Source organism: Canis lupus, chromosome 6 (genome assembly GCF_003254725.2).
Source record: "Canis lupus dingo isolate Sandy chromosome 6, ASM325472v2, whole genome shotgun sequence".
Taxonomy (NCBI): Eukaryota; Metazoa; Chordata; class Mammalia; order Carnivora; family Canidae; genus Canis; species Canis lupus.
In genome coordinates, this window is record NC_064248.1 from 76845908 (window position 1) to 76868027 (window position 22120).

The 22120-nt window shown below is 56.6% G+C and overlaps 1 protein-coding gene across 1 annotated transcript in view; it reads left to right on the forward strand.

Moving 5' to 3' along the window:
- Positions 1-4568: 4568 nt before the first annotated feature.
- The window catches only part of WLS (Wnt ligand secretion mediator), a 93168-nt gene continuing 75616 nt past the window's right edge, over positions 4569-22120 (forward strand). Inside the window, exon 1 of the mRNA XM_025418022.3 lies at positions 4569-4784. Within this exon, the coding sequence (XP_025273807.1) occupies positions 4679-4784 (106 nt within the window). The 5' untranslated portion in view covers positions 4569-4678. The remainder of the gene's footprint in view (positions 4785-22120) is intronic.

Consider the following 22120-nt stretch of genomic DNA (forward strand, 5'->3'; position numbering starts at 1 on the left):
CGCGGCCCCTCCCCTGCGTCCAACCAGTGGGCCACGGCTCCTCCCCTGCGTCCATCCCCGTGGGCCGCGGCCCCTCCCCTGCGTCCAACCAGTGGGCCGTGGCTCCTCCCCTGCGTCCATCCCCGTGGGCCGCGGCTCCTCCCCTGCGTCCCTCCCCCGTGGGCCGCGGCCCCTCCCCTGCGTCCCTCCCACGTGGGCCTCGGCCCCTCCCCTGCGTCCATCCCCGTGGGCCACGGCTCCTCCCCTGCGTTCATCCTGTGGGCCGCGGCTCCTCCCCTGTGTCCCTCCCCCGTGGGCCGCGGCCCCTCCCCTGCGGCCCCTCCCCTGCGTCCAACCAGTGGGCCGGCTCCTCCCCTGCGTCCATCCCCGTGGGCCGCGGCCCCTCCCCTGCGTCCAACCAGTGGGCCGCGGCTCCTCCCCCGCGTCCATCCCGTGGGCTGCGGCTCCTCCCCTGTGTCCCTCCCCCGTGGGCCGCGGCCCCTCCCCTGCGGCCCCTCCCCTGCGGCCGTCCAGTGGGCCGCGGCCCCTCCCAGGCGTCTAGGCCGCGTGGGCACTCGCAGAGTTCAGTGCTCACTTGCTCACTGGGTGGTTGACCGAGGCTGCCATGCCGCCGCTGCCCTAGGGTCGCAGCTCCCCGAGGGACGACCGGGCCCTCTGGCCGCTTTCTCCCGGTGAAATAACAAACATGCGGGTGCTTGGGGATGGATAGGGGTGTGTTGGCTGCCCGGCCTCTGCTGAGCTCAGCGTCTCAGGGTCCTGAGATCGAGCCCGGGTGGGCTCTGTGCTTGATGACGAATCGGCTTGGAACGAGCTCTGGCTCTCCCTCTGCTCCTCCCCTTCATGCTCTCTCTCTTCTCCCTCTCTGTGTCAAATAAATAAATCTTTAAAAAAACAATAAAATAAAATGATAAAACAGTACGTACCTCACAGAACTGTGGTGTGGATTAATGGTGGTGGAGGCCCATCCCGCCCGTGCTCCGGGTAGAGGCCCGTCCCCACACGTGCTCCAGGAGGAGGCCCTTGCCAGCCTAGCCCACTGCCGCAGCCCCTGTCAGGCCCAGGAAACCTCCTTCAGGTGTCAGCTGCCCCCCTGCAGGCCTTGGAACCCCATAAAGTTTTTTACCTGCCCCTTCCAAGCTGCCCTGGTTCAAAAAGCAATTTCATAAGAGACAATAATTAGGGGTTTTATAGTTCTTTTTTCTTCTTCTCTCTCTCCCTCTATTTGGGAACAGAAACCTCCTCTTTTATAACATGCAAAATGTTTGTTGAGTGCCCACCCCATGTCAGACTCCCTGCTAGGCCTGGTGAGGTCTGTTTAATGCTCGCCAAGACCGTGAAAGTGCTACTAGCAATTTTTTTTTAAAAGATTTAATTTATTTATTCATGAGAGACACACAGAGAGAGGCAGAGACTCAGGCAGAGGGAGAAGCAGGCCTCATGCAGGGAGCCCAACGCGGGACTCGATCCCGGGTCTCTAGGATCACACCCTGGGCTGAAGGCGGCGCTAAACCGATGAGCCACCCAGAGGTCCCCCTTAAGGATTCTTAAATACTCTTAAATACAATCACCGTCACCGCCCTCTCTTACAAGAATACCGGGAGGCAGGTAGAGTCACCGAGTCCAGTTTCCAGGTGACAAAGCCCAGCGCCAGAGCGCCCACGGCCCAGCGCCGAGCCAGGGCCCAGCCGGTTGCACGCTGCAGCCCAAACCCGGACAACCCTTGCGTGGCCATTTGTCTGTGTTGTTCCCTTGGGAAATACAGATCGGAGTCGCTTTTAATTTTAATTTTTTAAAAAGATTTTATGTATTTATTCATGAGAGACACACACAGAAAGGCAGAGACCCAGGCAGAGGGAGAAGCAGGCTCCCCGTGGGGGACTCGATCCTGGGACCCTGGGGTCATGCCCTGGACCAGAGGCGGGTGCTCAACCGCTGAGCCCCCCAGGTGTCCCTCACTTAATTTTTAAAGAGATCTGATAGAAACTGGGTTTTCCTTAAAGCCGGTGGCGACCACGGTGGCACATGTCGCACCCTCAGGTCCGCAACTGCAGGCCCACCCCCTCATGGCCGACTCTGGATTGCTCTCAGGCCCCAGGCGCAGGCTATGAGGAGGAGCCGGACCTGGAGCCCGCTTCAGGCTCTCTGTCCCTCCGCCTCTGCGGCCCCTCATGTGCCTTGTCCCTGTGTCTCTTGTGCTCTCCTCTCAAAAAGACATTGTCCTGTATGTACCTCTTTTTAATTAAGTGCCCTTAGAGCAAAGGGGACCGCGTGGGTGGGCGTGCAGTATTTTGTCTCCAGCCTGTCACTTCCAGATGGGGAACCTGGAGCCCAGGAACTGAGGCCAGTTCCTCTGAGGGGACCCTCGGGGCTGGGGGAGGCAGTGTGGCTGTCGCCCATGGGAAAGGGAGCCCAGGAGCTGGGGCCGTCACCTGCGGGAGGTGCGTGCAGGGACTGCCGGATGCCTGAGACTCGCCGGGGCACCGTGTGTTTCCCGCTCTGTGCCCCCCACAGGCCGTGGGTGCCGGGAGAGGTTCGCAGCAGGACCCTAGAAGGGGACACAGCAGGCGGGTCAAGCCGCGTGCCGTGGTCTGGCCCTCCAGATGCCTCCCTGCGCGGCATGCCGCCTTCCCGCGTGCCCGAGACACCTGCGTGCCGAACCAGGTGCGTGAGTGAGCAATCATTGTGCCAGAGCCTCAGGCTGCTCACCGACCTCCTGACAAGAAGGCACGAGGATCACCTGCTTTGGGCCCATCGGGCCCCCGCTGACGACAGGTAAGTGAAACCCCGGAAAACCAAGCTAGGATAAGCGGCAGACGACTAAACACATTCTGTGGATCCAGTTCACATTTCAAGTGCATAGAAACACCACCTCTTTCTTCTCCTTTATCTTTTTTTTTTTCTTTTTAAGATTGTATTTATTTATTCATGAGAAACACAGAGAGCGAGAGGCAGAGACACAGACAGAGGGAGGAGCAGGCTCCGGGCTCGGGACTCGATCCTGGGTCTCCAGGATCAGGCCCTGGGCTGAAGGAGGTGCTAAACCACTGGGCCACCCGGGGTTCCCTCTTCTCCTTTTTCTTAAAGATTATATTTATTATTTATTTGAGAGACAGAGCAAGCAGGAGCAGGAGACAGGGAGAGGCGGGCTCCTCGCTGGGCAGGGAGCCCTGACGTGGGCTGATGGGATCCAGGACCCCGAGATCTCGCCCTGAGCCCAGGGCAGGCGCTCAACCCACCGAGCCACCCGGGCGCCCCTCCTTTCTTTCTTAAATAGCAAAACATAGGATCAAGTGGAGGGGGAATCTTGATGTTGTGCCCTATCAGCCTTCACTTAAATTCCCTGGTATTAAAAGGAAAGTCTCACCTAAAGGCATCACTACTATTCCAGCGGGCGGAAGCTGGCAGCCTGCCGAGCCGAGCGCGCAGCCCGTGGGGTGGGCTGGGCACGCGGGTGAGAAGGGCATTCCCACCCTTCAGGATGCCCCGGAACCTGCTCTTGTCCGGGGAAACAGAAACGAGGTAAGCTTGTGAAAAGATAACGAAGAGAGGCAAATAACCGACGCGGGGTGCGGGTGCTGGGGTGCCGGGCACTTCGGACCCCTGCTTGGCCGCCTTCTGCTCGCCCCTCCACCTGGCCTGGGGCATCCGGGGTGAAGGGCGCTGTCACTGCTCGGTGGGTGGGAGCTGGGCCGGCTCCTGCAGGGCGCTGCGGCGTCCTCACATCCTGCCCTCCTCGGGGCTGAGGGGACACAGCCTGGAGCATGAGTCGGGCTCGGTGTGTGAGCCAGCTGCCCACGAGGAAGGGGTGATCAAGCAGCACCCATGTCCCCCGAACTGTCAAGACCTGTTAGACCCCCAGGAGACGGCCGTTCCCGTGCGCAGGAGCCTGCAGCCGGGTGGGAGCCTGGAAACGAGTCCTCGCACCCACCCGGGGTCATCTGCGGCACCTTCCATCGGGGAGAGGAGGGGAGACTGGGGGTGCTCGCTCGGCAAGAGGGGGTGCGGGTCCAGGGGGGCGCAAGGAGCCCGTGTCTCAGCGGTGGCAGGTGGTGGCAACCGTGTTCAGGGGTGTGTGTGTGTGTGTGTGTGTGTGCGTGTGACCAAGCGCAGGCAGGTTGTGGATGGAACATGGGACCCGCGGGCCCGGGAGGTCGCGCTCGGGTGGGACGGGAGCCGTCGGGGGCTGCCGCGCCGCCCTCCTTCCTTCCCCCTTGGGGAGTTGCACGGACGCGCGCGTGCACCCCGCGGGGCGGCGAGGGGCGCTGCCAGGGCGCGCGCGGGCAGGCGCGTGGGGCTTCGCGGCGCCTCGGCGTGGTCCCGTCCGCGCAAGTTTGCGGAGGAGCGAGCGGGGCTGGAGTTCCGCGGGGGCGGCGCGGCGGCCTCCCAGTGGGTCCCCGCGGCGCGCCGGGCTCGGGGTGGGGGGGGACGGGCGGGCGGAGGCGCGGGGGGCGGGCGGCGGCGGGCGGCGGGGGAGGAGGGAGGAGGGAGGAGGGAGGAGGAGGGAGGAGGAGGAGGGAGGGCGCGCGGCGTCATGTGATCCGCTCCTGCTCCTTTAAGCGTCCGCAGGCGGCGGGCGGCCCAGTCTCGCGCCGGCCCCGGGAGCGCCCCGCGCCGCGCAGCCCGGAGTCGGGGCCCCGAGGGCGCGGCGGGGCGAGCGCGCGCGGCGAGGGGCGCAGCCATGGCCGGGGCCATCATCGAGAACATGAGCACCAGGAAGCTGTGCGTCGTCGGGGGCGCCCTGCTGGCGCTGCAGGTCGCCGCCTTCCTGGTGGGAGGCCTGGTCGGTGAGTGCGCGGCCCGCAAACTTTTCCCCTGCGGCGCCCGGGCCGCGGCCGCTCGCGGCGACTTGTTACAGTGTCGGCGCCGCCTCCATGAGCTAATTAGCGCGGCTATTGTGCGGCGGGAGCGCGGCCGCCGGCTCCGTGGGGCTCCATCCAGTCTAGTGGCTCGCAGAAAAGGAGGCGAAAAAGTTTTGGCCTAGTTTCAGTATCCACTTGAGAGGCGGCGGCGCGGGCGGGGCGGGGGCGCGCGGGGGCGGGCGGGGGCGCGGGCGGGGCGGGGCGGCAGCAGGGACCCGCCGGGGCCCTTCCCCGGACCCTGCCCCGGACCCGGACCCGGACCCCCCCCCCGCCCCCTGCACGCCGCCCGGGGAGCCGGGGCAGGGCCCGGGCGCGCCGCCCTCTCCGCCCGGGGGTGCGCTCCGGGTGGCCCCCTGCGCCCCGCGGTCGCGCCCCGGCACCGGCGGGAGGCGGCGGGGGACCCCGAGCTGCTGCCCCGACCCCCGTCCCCGCGACCCCCGCGCCCCGGCACCCGGCGGGGGGAGGAGGCCGCGGAGGGGCCGGAGGGGGGACCCGCCGCCCCGGCTGCTGCCCCGGCCCCGGCCCCCCGGGCCCCCCGCCCCGCGCCCCGAGACCCAGTGGGAGGCGGCAGGCGGGAGGCGGGAGGCGGGGGGGTCCTGGGGGAGTCCGCGGAGGGCGCCGGGGGCCGGGAGCTGGGACCCGCCCCCCAGATGCTGCCGCGCCCCCGCGCCCCGGACCCCCGGACCCCTTGCCCCGGCTCCCCGCGCCGCGCGGTCGGGCCCGAGACCCGGCGGGAGGCGGGAGGCGGGAGGCGGCGGGGGGAGGGGGGAGGGGGGAGGGGGCCGCGGAGGGGGCCGGGAGGGGGCCCCGCCCCGGAGCTGCTGCCCCGCCCCCGGGACCCCCGCCCCCGCCCCCCAAGGCCCCCGCGCCCCGCGGTCGGCTCCAGACCCCGGCGGGACGCGGGAGGCGGAGGCGGCGAAGGCGGGGAGGAGCCCGGGGCGGGGGGCGGGCGCCGGGGGCCTGCGGGAGGGACTCGCCCCCGGAGGTGCCGCCCCGCCCCCGCCCCCGCCCCCGGGACCCCCGGGCCTCCCCCTGCGCCCCGCGGTCGGGCTCCGAGACCCGGGCCGGGAGGCGGGACGCGGCGGGGCGGGGGGGAGAGGGGGACCCGCCCCGGAGGAGCTGCCCCGCCCCGCCCCGCCCCGGCCGAGCGCGTCCCGGACCCCATCCCCCACCCCCACCCCCACCCCGACCCCGACCCCGCCGGCCAGCGCCTCCGCGCCCGGGGCGGAGGGGGGGCCCAGCGGGCTTCCTGGAGGAGGCGTCCCGCCCGCCGAGGCGCCGCCCCCCCTGCCCGCGGGTCCCGGCCGCACGCGCGCCCTCGCCCCGACCCCGGCCCCGACCCCGACCCCGACCCCTCGGACCGCGGCGCAAACTTCGGCGCCAACTTGGCGGCGGGCGCGGGTGCGGGGAGGTGCGGGGAGGTGCGGGGAGCCCTGAGCCGAGCCCTGAGCCGAGCCCCCGCGCCCCGCGCCCCGCGCCCCGCCCCCGCCCCCGCCCCCGCCGGCCCCCGCGGCCCCCGCGGCCCCACGCCGGGCGCTCGCACAAAGGGCAGGGGCGGAGCGTCCCCCAGGCCCCCGCCCGCCGCAGCCCCGCAGCCCCGCAGCCCCCGCGCCCCCGCGCCCCCGCGCGCCCTGGCCCGGAGCCTCCGCAGCCTCCGCAGCCTCCGCGGGGCCCTGGCGGTGATTACGCAGCGGTTGCAATTACACCTCTTGTCTCCCTTGATGAGCCGTTGCAGGAGATGCCACCGGATCCTGTGTGATTTCCGTGGCAGACCGTAATTAAAATTTCTTGCACCTTGTGCTTTCAGAATTAAATTGGCCTATTATCCCCGTCTGACCTTCATCCTCTTTGAGGTTTCTGCACAAGCGCGAGCCCTGCACGTCGTGGCCGGGTGCTGGTCGGGGTGCGCGTGGCGTTTTCCTTCCCGGCGAGGCTGGTCCCTGGCCCCGGGAGCCCACGCCCCGCTGCGGGGCCGCCCTCCCAGGGCGCAGTGTCCAGCGTCTTCGTGCTGGGGACAGAGGTGCCGGGGCGGCGAGCGGCCGCTGGACACCACGGTTGCCATGGGATCGCAGCCGCCCTGTGTTCAAAAGGGGTTTGTCTGGAGGAAGTGGTGCCAAGGCTTGCTTTTCCCACAGGGCTCGGCTGGCCACCGGGCCATCCCCGGCTCGAAAAGTTAGCGCTGGGTCCTCACCGTGGATTCCTCTCCCCGGGGAAAGGGCTGCAGTCCCAGCTTCCCATAGAAAAGAAGGAGCTCTGTGTGGGACACCTGTTGGGGGCAGCTGTGCGGGTTCACCGCCCGGGCCCCCTCCCTCCCTCCCTCCCTCCCTCCCTCCCTCGGTTGCAGGGCCTGTGCCCCCGCTTGCCCGAGGCTGCGAGACCAGATCCAGTTCACCCCAAGCGCTGCCTGGTGGCTTGGTCAGCTCGGCTGCACCAGCTAGAGCCTGTCTCTCTGTCCAGCCCATCTGAACTGGGGTGCAGGGGGGGCTGGGGGAAATAGGGGCAGAGGCGAGGGGGATGCTTCCCCACAGGACGTCCCTAACATGGGCAGCGGGTGAAGCTGGGCGAGGGCAAGGGCGAGGACCGGAGCTGAGCACTGGGCCGCTGGGACCGGTGCTTGAAGACGCGGTTCCCAGGCTGCCAAGTCGCAGCTCCGCGGAGAAACCTCCTCCTCCACTGTCCCCAGTGGGAAGAGCAGCCGTGGCCGCTCAGTGCCCCTGCTGAGTAGGAAGCCGGGGGTGTGTGTGTGTGGGGGTGTGTGTGTGTGTGTGTGTGTGTGTGAAGTGTCTTTTCACCTCATCTGCAGAGGCCAAGTGAGAAAGGAAAATCTTTGCTTTGAATCGGCCCTAATATTTGTTTCTTTTTCATCACTGTTGTCCCCCACAAAAGGGAAACGCGGCAGCCTAGGAAAGGGGGGATCTGGAGGGCAAAGCCCCGTCCGGGAGAGCCCAAGGCCCCCGCCTGTGGACCTGCCAAGCACAGCAACCGGCCACCCCCTCGGTCGCCGCACACTGTGCACCCCAAAGCCACCAGGCACTTAGCCAACAAGTTTCATTTCCCTCCTTGGTGGAGTTTCATAGGATGTTTAGACTGGTATCTGGCTGCAGCCTTCTAGAGTGGATGGGAAAATGGAAACGTTAGATAAAAGCAAATAGGAGGGATTGGGTTTTCCTTTAGCCGGCTTAAATACTTCCCAGGGGCCTTCTCTGAACCAAGTTTTTGTCTCGGTTTCTGCTTGTTTTGGTCGTCGGCTCTTCTCTTGCCAGTTCTTTAGGCTGCAGACCTTTCCTGGTATTTTGTAAAAAGGCTCTAGAAACCAGTACCTTATATGATAGCATTTGGGGTATTCAAAAATTCACAGTTATGCCATGCTTCTGTAAAAACTTTGAGCCGCTATAAAATCCTGCATCTGATTGTTTTCCTACGTGTTGAGAAGGGTTCTTAAGTGGCTGGCTTCTTTAGTATTTAGAATGTATTTAAAAACCTTAAGAACCCCTAAAGGAAAATAAGATATTTTTCAAGATGTAGCCTAATCTTCATCCTCCTTAAAAAGAAGCCCGCAGAAAATGTAAAAAAAATAATTTCCCTTTGATTTCATGCACGGAGAGGCAGCTGCAGGGGTGGTAGGAAGGGGGAGGGGAGGGGGGCCATGTGCCCTGAAACAAGAGTGCAGCCTACTAAAAATCATGAACTTGAATCCCTGGCCCATTATGTGCAATTTGCTCAGCTTCAAATTAGTCATGTCTGGGGGATATAATGGTTGCAGAAGCAGGTCACCGTTCCCACCTGTTCTAACCCTGCGAGGAAGAGTATGGAGATCAGAGCTGAATGAATAAAACATGATTGCATTGTTCTAAGCATGCCGGAAACGAGGCTATTCCAAACTGAAACTCCAGATAAGTATCCACAAATCGCCAAATATTTTATCTTCGGGGAGGATTGCCTTCTTTCCAAAGCTTACCATGAGTAGCCTTCTTTGTGTCTTAATGCCAAGAATATCCCATATTTATAAACAATACATAATCAGTTTTCTCAGTTGGTACATGGACTTATTTACTGCTTTTCCGTGCTACAGCCCATGTTACGCTGCTATTGTTATTTAAATGGGAACTATTGATAGTCTTGATTGTGGTCCATTCATGTGGATTTTTGTTTCTGCTACTGTTTAGTTGGCAGTTGCAGGATTTTAAGAAACCAAATAAATTGAGAGCTATGCAGAGTATGTAAAGGTTTGCTTCCCAGGACATTAGGTTTTAAGCTTGCTGTGGTGTACATTATATTTCTGCATATATTAATAATGGAATGTCTGTAACCCTGCAGTGTTTGGGTATCCGGTGAGAATCTCAAAAAGAACTAATTAGTTGGCATTCGGTGGATGTTAGCCTACATTTTTTTCTGTATTTGAGTCTCCTTTTTGTTTTGCAAAATTTCATATCTGGCTGAACCACGTAATTTTTTTCTCTTTGTTAAACCACTGGAGTACCTGGTGTGGCTTGTAGGACTACTGTGCAATCTCAAAAATTCTGCTTGTAAAAGGTGGGAGATTTTTTTTTTTTTTTTTTTCCGGTGGGAATTACATTATTTGACTTTTAAAAAAAACTTCATTATCCTCTTGGTTATTGCAACAAAACCATGCTTGTTCTCATAATCTCTCATCACGCTTTCATCTAATCGCTAGCCGCCTGTCTAGCCTTCTACTGGAACTTTCCCTTTTCCTTATTCAAGGTGAGAAACATTTCCTTGAGATAATCATGTCGTGTAGGGCTTTGGAAGGCTTTCAGATCTCCCGCCTGAACCCAGATCTAGACTCAAAGCCTTTCCTAGCTAGTTGACATTTTGCAATAATTTGGCCTTTACATTTTTTTTTAAGTTCATATAGACTGAGGAAAGATTCTTATCATCCTCGTAAAGGTGTTTCTATGGAGATTGAGAATTTGAGATTCTGTGAAAGTCCTTAGCTCAGAGCTCATGTGGGTCTCCTGCCTCATAGGCCAACTATTGATGAGAGCCGGCCGTGTGCCCAGGATGGGGCTGCAGGGGCTCCTGGGGGTTAGGAAGGAGGAGACTTGAAGCCCGGGTAGCCCAGGAGAACCAGAGGTAGAAGGGAGTGCTTCTTAATCCAAGTGCACGGGCAGAAGATTTCCTACGATGAAGTTCTAGCATCAAGATAATTCTCACTCATTTACCGAGAACCTGAGAACATGTGAAATGCGAAGCCCTGTCAGTTACGCTATCAAATGATTGGTCTCTGATCTTGAAAGAAATGTGTGGCTAAAATAACACAGCGGATGTTTAGCGTGTTAGTTAAACGTGCGCCGTGAGCCAGACTTTACCTGGTTCGGTCCATGCAAAGCCTTGGCGGATTGGTGGCCCCGAACCTACCTTACGTGTAAGTAAACCGAGATGACCCAGTGAGTCAAGACTGCCCAAGCTGGTCGGGGCCAGAGCTCCGCGCGGACTCTCGTCGGTCTGACATCAGAGCCACGGTCCTCAACCATCGGGCTATCCTGCCCCCACCTTCCAAAGCCTTGAAGATCAAACGAACGCGGTTTAAATCCAGAAAGAGATGATGAGCAACGCTGTGAACGCAGCTGCTTTCTCATTTTACTCATTAGGTGACATATCAAATGGGAAAAATCCAATACGATGATGAGCGAAACGGAGCTCGGCTTTTTATGACTGCAGGGCCGGACCACGGCTAAGGGGAGGACACCTTTCGAGAAGTTCTGCATGTGCCTCTCTGACCAACTTCTTACAGGTTCTAGCTAGTTCCTATAATTGTCTGAATCATCCAGTTGGCTGAGCAGCCAAGTTCATTATCCATAAAAGCGTTTGAGCTCTACTTTAAGAAAGATTACCCGATTTTATCTTCCCAGGTTGGTGGTTTTAGCGTATTTACACAGTTTATATACATCAGGGCTTTTTCAAAGGAAGAGGAGAGAAGGGATCCACCGGGTGGAGAGGCTTTTAGAGGGTGTGGATTGGCAGCCATGGGAGAGCCTTGAAAGAAGAGCCTTTAACTCAAAGTTGAAAGTTCTCTTCTCCAAAGGGAAATTTCTGTTTGTACACACGCCCGTGCATAATAACGAGAGAGCATGTCGGACCGGAGGCTTCCATGCTGACACCATGAATAGGTACATTTTGTTCTTTGGGAAAAATGCTGACGGGCTTTCTCTATTCAAAGATGTACCCGCCCTCCGTTCTGATAGAGGCTCTGGGGGACGGTGGGAGACGGGACACCGAGAGGTGAAATGATTGTGTCTGTTTCATTCATGCCTGGTGTGGTCAGGGCGGCCTAACACACACGTGCGCCCAAGGTGGACGCTTCTGAAAGTGCCAGGATGGGGAGCGGGTGGCAGTGGAGGGGACCTCGACGTGTCGGTGATCTCAAACTTTTTTTTTTTTAAATGGCTTTTTTGAAAAAAAAAATTTTTTTTTTTTAAAGATTTTATTGTATCTCTTTGGGAGAGAGAGGGAGCACAAGCAGGGGGAGAGGGAGGGGGAGAAGCAGGCTCGCTACTGAGCAGGGAGCCTGGGTGTGATGCAAGGCTCCAGCCCGGGACCCCGGGATCATGACCCGAGCCAAAGGCAGTTGCTTAACTGACTGAGCCACCCAGGCGCCCCGATGATTTCAAAATTGATGATGAAATGTTTTGCAATCACTCATTTTCATAATAAGGCTAATGTAAAGGGATTGCTAAATACCAGAAAGGAGCAACCCTGTGTTTGAGAATACAGAAATACTTGGTTCACCTCTTTGCCTTTTACTGCTACCTCTTCTCCCCTGCGTCCACCGTGTTCCACCTCTAATTAAATTTTATAGGGGAGCAAAAGCAGTAATCAGATTGTCATCGGACCAGTAGTGAGGGATCTGCCTACTTGTGATTTGTTGCTTTTTGAGGATTCATTGGGAGGCTACGGGAAGTATTTTACACGTGTGGATTCCTTTAACCATCATGACGACCTGGAGAAGCAGGTGCTTTCTCCAGTTTTCAGATGAACCAGATGCTCATTTAAGGAGCGTTTCAGAGGTGACCGAGACCGGAAGCGAGAAGGCAGGCACGCGAGTGCGCGATTCTCCACTGCCTCCTAAGTCGTGCTCCTACGTCTAAAGCCGCTCTCCTATTGTTCCTTCGAGTTCTACGGAGACCAGGTGTCGAGCGTGATAAGATTGGTTCCGCACAGATTCGGCACAGGCTGGAAGTCCAGCCTCCCCCTTTTCTGTTTCTACCTCTTTCCCAAACCACGTGCCCTCGTCGCTGCGTGGGTACTAATCGTTGACCTAGTAACTTCCTAAACCAATGATCCTGATTTTGAGTGCAGCGGCCGTTGGAAATGCTGACCAGCGCTTGCAGGCCGAGCTGGAGAGAGCGGACCTGAGAAAGTACCACCCCAGCTCCCTCCAGAGACAGATCCTCCCACACAGCGGACGGGAGCTGAGAGTTGTCGTCGAAGATGAGTCAAGATAACCGCAAAGTCCCGAACGCCCGGGATGCCTCCTGGACTCAGCTCGCAGGAGACGTCCTGAGTATAGCCCCCGAGCGCAGGGGAGGCGAGGGAGGGTGGGGGTGGATATGGACGCAGGGAGGGAAACTCAAGGCCCTCTCTTTGGGACACGACTTGTACCTGGGTTTCCGAAACCGATCTCCGATGCCGTCCGCCGCCTCCAACCTGAGCCGTTTCCGGCTCCTGTGTTTTTTAAACCCCGGTCCTCAAGGGCGATTTCCTGTTCCCTCTTTCTCCTCCCCCCCACTCGGTTAGACAGGTGTTCCTCCTTCCCTGGGCCCCGGGAGTCCTAGGGCCTTCTGAGACGCCCGGCGAGTGCCCTGGGTTAACTCAGAGGCCTTATCCGCAACTACGCATTTCCAGAGCCGAAGTAACTAAAGACGAGGCCAAGTTCTTACATTTGCTCTGCAAGCTCAGTTATGATTTTCATTAGAAGGAAGGTAATGGAGCTGTCAGTGGTTGGTTCTTCTTCTTCTTCCGTTTCTTTTTTCTTTTTTTTCCCCAAAGCCCAGATTAATAAGCTAAGCTCACAAGGCCTGGTTGGGGCCCAGTTGACTGCTGCCTTAGTCCTGGCTGAGCTCCTCCCAGAGAGAGATGGAGGAGCTCCCCATGGTGGAGGGAAACCTGGCTTGACCTCGGCAAACCTCCTCTGGTCTCAAGTCACAAAAGCCTCTTGGCCGCCCCCCTCGACTCTGTGGGACAGGGCCCTCCTGCGTCATGGTGATGGCCGTGAGGAGCCACCCTCTCCGGGACATGGCACCTGTTGGGCTGTCTCACCGGAGCAGGCCCAGCGAAGATGCGATTCCCAGAGGACTTCCACCGAAGCCGTCTGCTTAACCTCACGTCCATCGCCTACTTTTCTTCCCCCGTCCTTCTCCGTTCCTGGATCTGGGGCAACTTCCCTACGATGTCGTTTATTTCCTATTCCTCGTCTTCCTTGAGTCAGCACCACTTTGTCCAACACCTCCAGATTCGGGAGGTATGGGAATGACCCAAAACATAGCTGCTTTGGGCTCGAGAGTGCGCAGAGAGGTCATCTTGCTTCCAAACCGTAATTCCCGTTACCACCTGGGGTCTCGTAGTGAGCCTTCCCCAGATGGTGTTAATGTTGTAGATCGTCAGTAAGTCAGAACGCAAGTCTACGTGGTCGTCTGAGGCAAGCGCATTTTATTCCCAGGAGAATTCCTCATGCTTTTATTTGAGGCCTGTTCATTACTTTTGCTTCATACACGATTAAAAAACATGTATTTAAGGAACTTGTCTACCCAACGTGGGGCTCAAACTCCAAGATCAAGAGTCACACGCCCCACCCACCAACCCAGCCAGGCGCCCCTGCTTTCTACACCATTTTAGTAGAACTCAGGTGTGCCGTTTCCTAAGTCTACGGTCGTTGGGGTGATTCGCCCCCTGAATTCACTGGCGGCAGGGAGATGTGGACGTGTAGCAGGTAACACGAGGACGAAGGAAGCAGGCCCAGGATCCTGGGGTCTCTGGGATACAGGCGAGTCGTCTCGCACCTCGGTGGCCCCCAGGCGGCGTCATTGCAGGCCGCCGTGACAACTGGTCTCTCCAGTCTTGTGACCTGCAGCAGTGCAGCTCGTCGGGTCCACCGAGGCTGTGCACGGTGGTGGTGTTTGGCCTGAGTGGAGGCTGTGGGTCTGCTATCAAGCTGTAAAGGGGCCTTGGGGACCATCTTGCTTGACCTCCGTCGAGGAGGCATCAGAGCCCCAGGAAAGGGAGGGGCCTCGGCTTACGCAGTTGGAGGCAGGGCCATGGCTTGGACTGAGCGTAGGGCCGGTCAGCCCCGCAAGCTCATATCTGCTGAGCTTCAGCGTGAGGCTCACCTGGAAGGCCCTGTGGTTTGTGTGCAGAAACCGCCGCGTGTGGTTCCTAGAGCTCCGTTGACTTTGCTGTTAGTTGAAAATGTCATAGTGAGGCCCCTGGGGGGCTCGAGGTGCCTGGGGGTCAGTCGGTTGAGCATCTGCCTCTCGTTTTTGGGTGAGGTCATGGCCTGGGGGTGGTGAGGTCGAGCCCGGCGTCAGGCTCTGAGCTAGGCCTAGAGCCTGCTTGAGATGCTCTCTCGCCCTTTCCGTCCGCCCCGCCCCACCCCCTCCCTCTCTTAGAAAAAGGAAAGAACAACAACACGAATGTCTTCTCACTCTTGCCTTCGTACACTTGGTATTCTTGGCAATTACACCCAGTGCTGCGCTGTTCTACGCGGATTTTAAAGAAACTACAGAACTTGACAATGACTAAATTCCTTCCCTGCGTGCAGAGTGTGGCCCGGGCCCTGCATCCTGCTTGAGAACCTGCGGACTTAAAACTTAATGATAAAAGAGAAACCCCACAACCTTGGTCCTTCCTCCTGCCACCTGGAGTTCCGTCCTTGTGCTGAGTCTTAAGACGTCACCAGTCGCGGGCGTCCTCGTCTGAGAGTCTGTGACTCGCTCTTCTACTTTCAGGGATGTCTGGGGCGGGGATAGATCTGAAGTCGCAGTGGGTCTGGGGGCGTCCACATGCCCTATATTCTTTTGGTCTGTGCTTGCTCGTTCTTCATCTCCGCCACCTCTTCACCCCGCCGGTAGTCGCAAGCAGAACGTTCCAGTTGGCCCGGTAGGGCTTAGAATGGAGCTCTCCGTGCCTTGAGGGCTGCCGTCGTGCATGTTTGTGATTCCACAGGGCCACGCAGGATACCGTGAATTCTCCGTCCTCCGCCTGCCCCTTGGTTGGAAGGAGGCAGTCACAAAGACGAGTTTTCCCCGCATCCTCTGATTTAGCAGGAGAGTACGGACGTCGTAAGTGACGTCTGATGAGCCTGGAGCATTAGTGTCCGGCGTGCAGCATGACGCCTGGGTGCTTGTCCCGCGAAGTGGTCACCACGGAAGTCTGCCTACCATCGGTCACCATGCAAACGTACACGGTGGATTTTTCTGGCGATGAGAACTTTTAAGATCTGTTTGAGCAACTTCCAGCTAAGCGCTGCAGTGTTGAGGCTGCGGCCCCTGCCGGACCCTGCACACACCCCCGTGACTGACTTATTTCATCACTGGAGGTTAGTGCCCCTTGACCGCATTCACCAAGTTTGCCTGACCCCAACCCCCTCCCCTCTGTTAACTACCAGTCGGCTCCCTGTAGCTCTTAGTTTGGTTTTGTGTCTTCATCTGGTTTGTTTTTCAGGTTTAGATACAAGTGACATCATAGGGTATTTGTCTTTGGGTTATTTCATTTATTAGCATGATGTATTCAGGGGCCGTCCGTGTTGCTGCAGATGGCAAGACCTCACCCTTTTTCATGGCTCAGGACTATTCCGTTGCGTACAGGCCTCACATCTGCACCCGCTCATCTGTCGATGACACTTGGGATGTGTCCGTAGCCTGTCGTAAAGAATGCTGCAGTGAACAAGGGGATGCATGTATTTTTTTGAATGAGTGTTTTCACTTTCCTTGGCTAAATACCCAGGAGTGGAATTGGTGGATCATACGGTCATCCTATTTTTAATTTTTGGAGGAAGCTCCGCAGGTTTCCCACTGTTTACATAGTGGCTGCGCTGGCTTCCATTTCAACCCTGCACAAGGGTCCCTTTTACTCCACATCTTTGCCAACACTGGTTATTTCTTGTCGTTTTGGTAATAGCCATTCTAAGGGGTGAGGTGATATCTTTCTGTGGGTTTTGGTTTGCATTTCCACGTGGATTAGGTCTGCTGAGCATCTTCTCGTGTCTGTTGGCCATCTGTATGTCTTCTTTGGAAAAATACCTATTCAGGTTCTCTACCCGTTTTTTTTTTTTTTTTTAAGATTTTATTTATTTATTCATGATAGTCACAGAGAGAGAGAGAGAGGCAGAGACACAGGCAGAGGGAGAAGCAGGCTCCACGCACCGGGAGCCCGACGTGGGATTCGATCCCGGGTCTCCAGGATCGCGCCCTGGGCCAAAGGCAGGCGCCAAACCGCTGCGCCACCCAGGGATCCCTCTCTACCCGTTTTTAAATCAGATTGTTTTTTGTTGTTGCTGTTGTTATTCGGTTGTGTGATGTGGCTTTTGTTTTTGGTTTTTTTTTAATATTTTATTTATTTATTCATGAGAAACACAGAGAGACAGGCAGAGACCCAGGCAGAGGGAGAAGCAGGCTCCCTGCAAGGAACTGGACGTGGGACTCGATCCCGGGACTTCAGGACCAGGCCCTGGGCTGAAGGCAGGCCCTAAACCTGCTGGGCCACCCAGACATCCCTGTTTTTCTTGTTTCTTTTTTTTTTTTTTTTTTTTTTTTTAAGATTTTAAAGTAGTCTCTACGCCTAACTCAGGGCTCAAACTCAGGACCCTGTGATCAGAGTTGCGTGCTCTGCTGACCGAGCCAACCAGGCACCCCAAGTTCTTTATGTATTTTGGGTATTAGCCCCTTTGGGGATCTATGTTTTGCAGATATTTTCTCCCATTCAGTAGATTTCCTTTTCATTTTGCTGATGGTTTCCTTTGCTGTGCAGAAGCTTTTAAGTTTGACGGAGCCTTGCTTGTTTATTTTTGCTTTTGTTGCCCTTGCCTTTGAAGTCCGATCCAAAAAATCATCGCCAAGACCAGTGTCAAGGAGCCTACCAACTATGTTTTCTTCTAGGAGTTCTGTGGTTTTAGGTCATACATTCAAGTCTTTAATCCGTTTTGAGTCGTTTTTGTGCGTGGTGGAAGAGAGCAATCTGATTTCCTTCTTTTGTTCAGTTTTCCCATTTATTGGCGAGACCGTCCCTTCCCCCTTGTACATTCTTTGCCTCAAATCTTGGCTTTCGAGTCCCTGTTTCACATGCTTGCCTTTAGGTGATCACAACCAAAAGTTGGGTTCCATATTTTATTAAATCCAGCCCTTTCTCAAGGCAAATCGGGTCTTTTTGAAGCCCTGTTCTTTTTACTCTGGGTTCTTAGAGATTTTATCTGCTCTCATTTAGGTTGTAACTTGCCCGAGAATGGAATGCCTTCAATGTGGAAAAGACATGTCCCCACATTCCTTTCTTTTCTCTGTTCTGTTAAGCTCGTTCTGGCTTGTGTGAAATGGGCTCCAGCCTCAGCCCCAGCCTGCCTGGGCGAAGGGAAGGTGTAGATAAGATTTTTACTGAGCCTTTGAAAAGGCTGAACCGCGTGGGGCCAGGCTGCCACTCACAGAACACACCTCTCTAAGCTTAGAAAGGCTCAGCTTCTGAATTCTAAGTAGGGCGTGGGGTGGGGCTCGCCTGCGACGGGAATCCGGGACCTTAGGCATCCTTTTGCTCACCCTTCCTCCTCATTTACCCAGTTTGCAGGTCCATGAGCCAGCCAGGGTCACATCCCCAGCATCATCCTTTGAACATGCCTAAACACAAAAGAGTTTTGTACTGAGAACATGACGTTTCTGGACAATGGTTGATGAAAGAGAAACAGGATAATTTGTACACAAGATCTGTAACCTCAAAGGACACTTAAGGTCACTTTTCTTTCTTTTTTTTTTTTTTAATTTATTTTTATTTTTATTTTTTCACTTTTCAATTAGTATGTTTTCTTTTTCTTCTTTCTTTCTTCTTTCTTTCTTTCTTTCTTTCTTTCTTTCTTTCTTTCTCTCTCTCTCTCTCTTTCTTTCTTTCTTTCTTTCTTTCTTTCTTTCTTTCTTTCTTTCTTTCTTTCTTTCTTTCTTTCTTTCTTTCTTTCTATAGGTATCAGAAGAATCCTCCCATTCCCCTCCTCCCTGCTTCACCCACCTGTTTAAAAAAAGGCAAAAGAGAAAATAGAGTTTGGGAGAAGGATGAGCAATCCATTTGGGATTTGAACAAAATCAGCATACGTATATATTTGAGACGGTAATATTTCTTGTCGGGACTTGGGTTATGTCCTGACACCAGCCCCGTCTGGGGAAGTCCTCTGCCTCACATCCTAGGAAGTCTCCTGGCTAACCTCAGCTGCTGCGATAATTTTCGACGTTGCCTTTGATGACTTGGGCTTCTGACTGGATTCCTGGGGAACAGTCACTGTATAAACAACAAGGCAGTCGGTTCAAGGTTTTCCTTATGATGCTTCTGTGTTTCGATAAACATACTGATCCTTCCATTCAAAGTGATCAGAGTTCTGACTGTCGGCATGTGGTCTTATGGTTGATCAATGGGTATGATCTGGTTTGTTCACAAATTTGCTTTGTAACTTGGATAAACCATGTACGTGCTGTGAGCCTCAGTTTCCTCATCTAAAAATGTCTCCTGGGGCACCTGTCGGTAGAGCGTGCGGCTGTTGATCTCAGGATTGTGAGTTCAAGCCCCACGTTGCTGTAGAGCGTACTTAAAAAAATAAGATAAAACTTCCCCTTTGTAGGGAGGCTGTAGGGTTTGAGGAACCTAAGTGACCTACACCTACGTGTTACATCAATCTGTGTATTTAACTATTTCCCTGATTTACGGGTTGTCACTAATTAACTTCCCAAGGTTTGCTCTTTGGTTCTTTCCTTCTTTTGATCCCTCTTTCTCACTCTCTCTCCTTCTTTCTTTCCTTTTTTGAGTCCTCCTCTGTCTGGTTAGGCTCATGGCAGAGTGTTTCTGCTTCTTAGTGGAGGATGTAAACTTAGAAACCCAGCAACCCTGCTTGACAGCCTTCTATTAGGCACCTTCCATGCTATAGCCAGCAATTTAAGAAGCATGTCATTTACCCATTTGGTGAATTAGAGCGATTAACTTTTTGAGCCAGTTAGTGATAGTTTTCACCAAGGTTTAGTTTAAATCCTAAATTTTTGCCTTCCTTTAAAATGCCAGACCAGTCTTCATGGCTCTTTATAGCATGGAGAAGCCCAGGTAGCAAGACTTTTAAATGGATATCACTCAGTACATGGGAAGAGGTATAGTCCATCCATGCTTGCTGCAAAATTGAATCCCAGTTGTTCTGTTTTAAATTATAAAATTGAAGTCATCATCCATTGGGAAATTTTCTGCTTGCAGATAGGATGTAAATGACAAAGAGCTTTGAAAGTCAAACTTCGAGGGAAAAGAAAGTGATGATCTTTTTCTTATAAAATATTAACTACTTCTGATACATTAGCTAGACTTAGAATGCTGTAAGAAATCGTAAGCAAAAAATAAAGATGAACATCTCACCTCTATGAGACCGTAAGCTACATGAGAGCAAGGAAGGGCCTAGTTTGCTTACCTCTGTCTTGAGGGCTTGCCACAGCGCAGTGCAGCATGGGTGCCCAGAAATAGAGAAGGGAGGCAGGGAGGATGAGAGGGAGGGAGGAGGATGGGAGGGAGGATGGGACGGATGGAAAATAGGAGGGAGGAAGGGAAAATGGGGAGGGTGGATGGGAGGGAAGGAGGATGGGGGAGGAGGATGGGAGGGAGGAAGGGAAAATGGGAAGGAGGATGGGGGAGGAGGATGGGAGGGATGGAAAATAGGAGGGAGGAAGGGCAAATAGGAAGGAGGATGGGAGGGAGGATGGAGGGAGGGAAGGAGGGAGGATGAGAGGGAGAGAGGATGGGCCTCCCCGGTCCCTTCGACTGGGCCTCCCCTGAGCTCGGGCCCAGGGTCAGGGAAGCCCGCTGCGGGGCAGGGAGCCCAGGCTCCTGACTTTGGTCTCCAGACTGACCATAGAATTGAGAACGTTGAACAGTGTTGGCAATTGTGTGCTTTACTGTCTACGTTTCCTTTGTGGTAAATGCATTTCTTCTGCCCCAGGAAGGCTGGGTTTCAGGGGCTTCTTTAAGAAGAGCACATGGTTTGTGTGACGTCCTGTAAGCTCTTCAAGCTGGGATACTCCCCTTGCCCAGTTTGCCCCTAAGAACTGCGCAGACGCTTTTGCAGCTCCTCGGAGGGATGGGTGATGCGTCAGGATGGCCGCCCTTGTCCCTGCCCTCGACAGGAGAGCCCGGCGCTCAGGTGGCCGCCTGTGTGCGGGCGAGCATCCCCCGGCCTCCAGGCCCCGGCCCGGCAGAGAGGGATGGGGGCCTGCCGACCGTCCAGCGGAGCAGGTGGACGTGGGAAGAGACTGAGGAAGCAGATGTGGTCTGACAGGGATGGAGACAGAAGCCAAAGAAAAGCCCCACGGACGCTGGACAGGGACGGGACGTGGGATGGGACTGGGATGCCGGACAGGGACGGCTCTCAGCTTGGGGGGTGGTGGTGCTGGGAGAGCTGGGGCTGGAGAGCAGGGGCCGGGCCTTCCTCCCCAGCTGGGTCATCGTGTCACTGTCTTCCTCTAAAATAATGAAGATTCTCCTCCCCTCCCCCTCCCCCCCCTCCCCCTTCCCCCCTTCCTCCCCCTCCTTCCCTCCTCCCTCCTCCCTCCTCCCTCCGTCCTCCTCGCAGTGCCCCATCCAAGGCTCCAAAGCCTGGGTAAAACCGCACTGGCTAGGGGGTTGCTGTTCCGGTGTGCGCCAGAACTGAGGGGTGGGGAGCAGCACCGGGCGCACAAGCCAGCCCCCCCCCGTGTGGCTCCGTGGCCCCCGCGTACACCCCACCCCAGAGCCTCAGTTGCCTGGTCCCTCAGATGGGTGAATAGGGCGCGGGAACGCGCATCTCCCGACCTTTCCGCGAGGATTAAAGGGCCTAGTAAGTGAAGAGGATGAAGCTTTGAGACAGGAGCGGCCGGGGACGTGCTGGGTGCGAGGTGCTGCTGCGTCGCGGCTGGTGGGGTTTGGGCCGGGGGGAGCGCCTGGGGTCCCCGCCACCCTGGGGAGCTGGGCCGCCCCGACTGCTCCGCGGGGAGGCAGGTGCTTCCAGGGTCGGCTGGGGGGTGCCCTGTGGACATCTAAAGTCTAGAGATGAGGGTCACATATTTTTGTTCCCTCCTCCTCCTCGTTTTCACTGATGTTTTTGAACAAGAAGACGATGCTGGTAAAGGCATTAAAAACGAAGAGAAGGATCCTCCAGAAAGCCACCATTTCAGTACAAATCTGTGTTGATTTTTTATTCTTTTTCTGCGACTGAACGTTTCCAAGTTCATATAAAGAAGCGGAAAAGCCCAGCGGCAGAGGCTGAGGCCCTGGCGGCTCGGGCAGGTCAGCAGTCGCCCCCGCCCTCCCCGCCGCCTCCTCCTCCGCCCGGGCTGCTTGCTGAACCACTGAGCCATGGGAAATTCATTTTCAAAATCGGCTTAATTGCTGTGAGACTTTTAATTTGTTCTGGATGATGGTGCTAATGTCTGGGAACGGAGCGGAGCCTCCGAGGTGGCTGATTCAGCCGGCCGGCGGGGGGGCGCCCAGCTTCCCACGGGGCGTCAGGCCCCTCGTGGCCGCCTGGGCCCGGAGGGACGGAGCCGCCCGCCGTGGGGTCGGCGCTCGGGGCGGACTCCCGGGACGCCCTCCGCGGCCCCCTCCGGGCTTGCCCCGCCGCCGTCTCGGGTGCAGGTGGGGCGTCCGCGCCCGGGGCAGGTGTGGCGTCTGCCCACCTGCGCCTCTGCGGGGCCCGGGGTGTCGGCGCGACCCCGGCCGTCGGTGCCCCGTAGCCGCCGCGCTTCTCCGCGGCGTGACTGGTGAAAGCTCGCTCTGTCCTCCTGATAAATTAGCTTGTTTATTCCTCTTCTGCTTATTTCCATCCCGCTGTTGATTAGCGTAATGAAGCGGAAGCGCATTGTGTGTGTTCACTGGGTAGCGCTCCTCGGGCTCCAAAGGGGGTAATTGAGTAGAAAGGAGAGCGCTGTTGGCGCCCGGGAGAAGTTAACACCGCATGAGGTCACCGGGCTGCGGGCTCTAATCCGCGTGGACACAATGCGATTGAGGCTTTGAAAGGGGTTTGTTTATGGTGTGCGAGCAAGGGTCAGTAG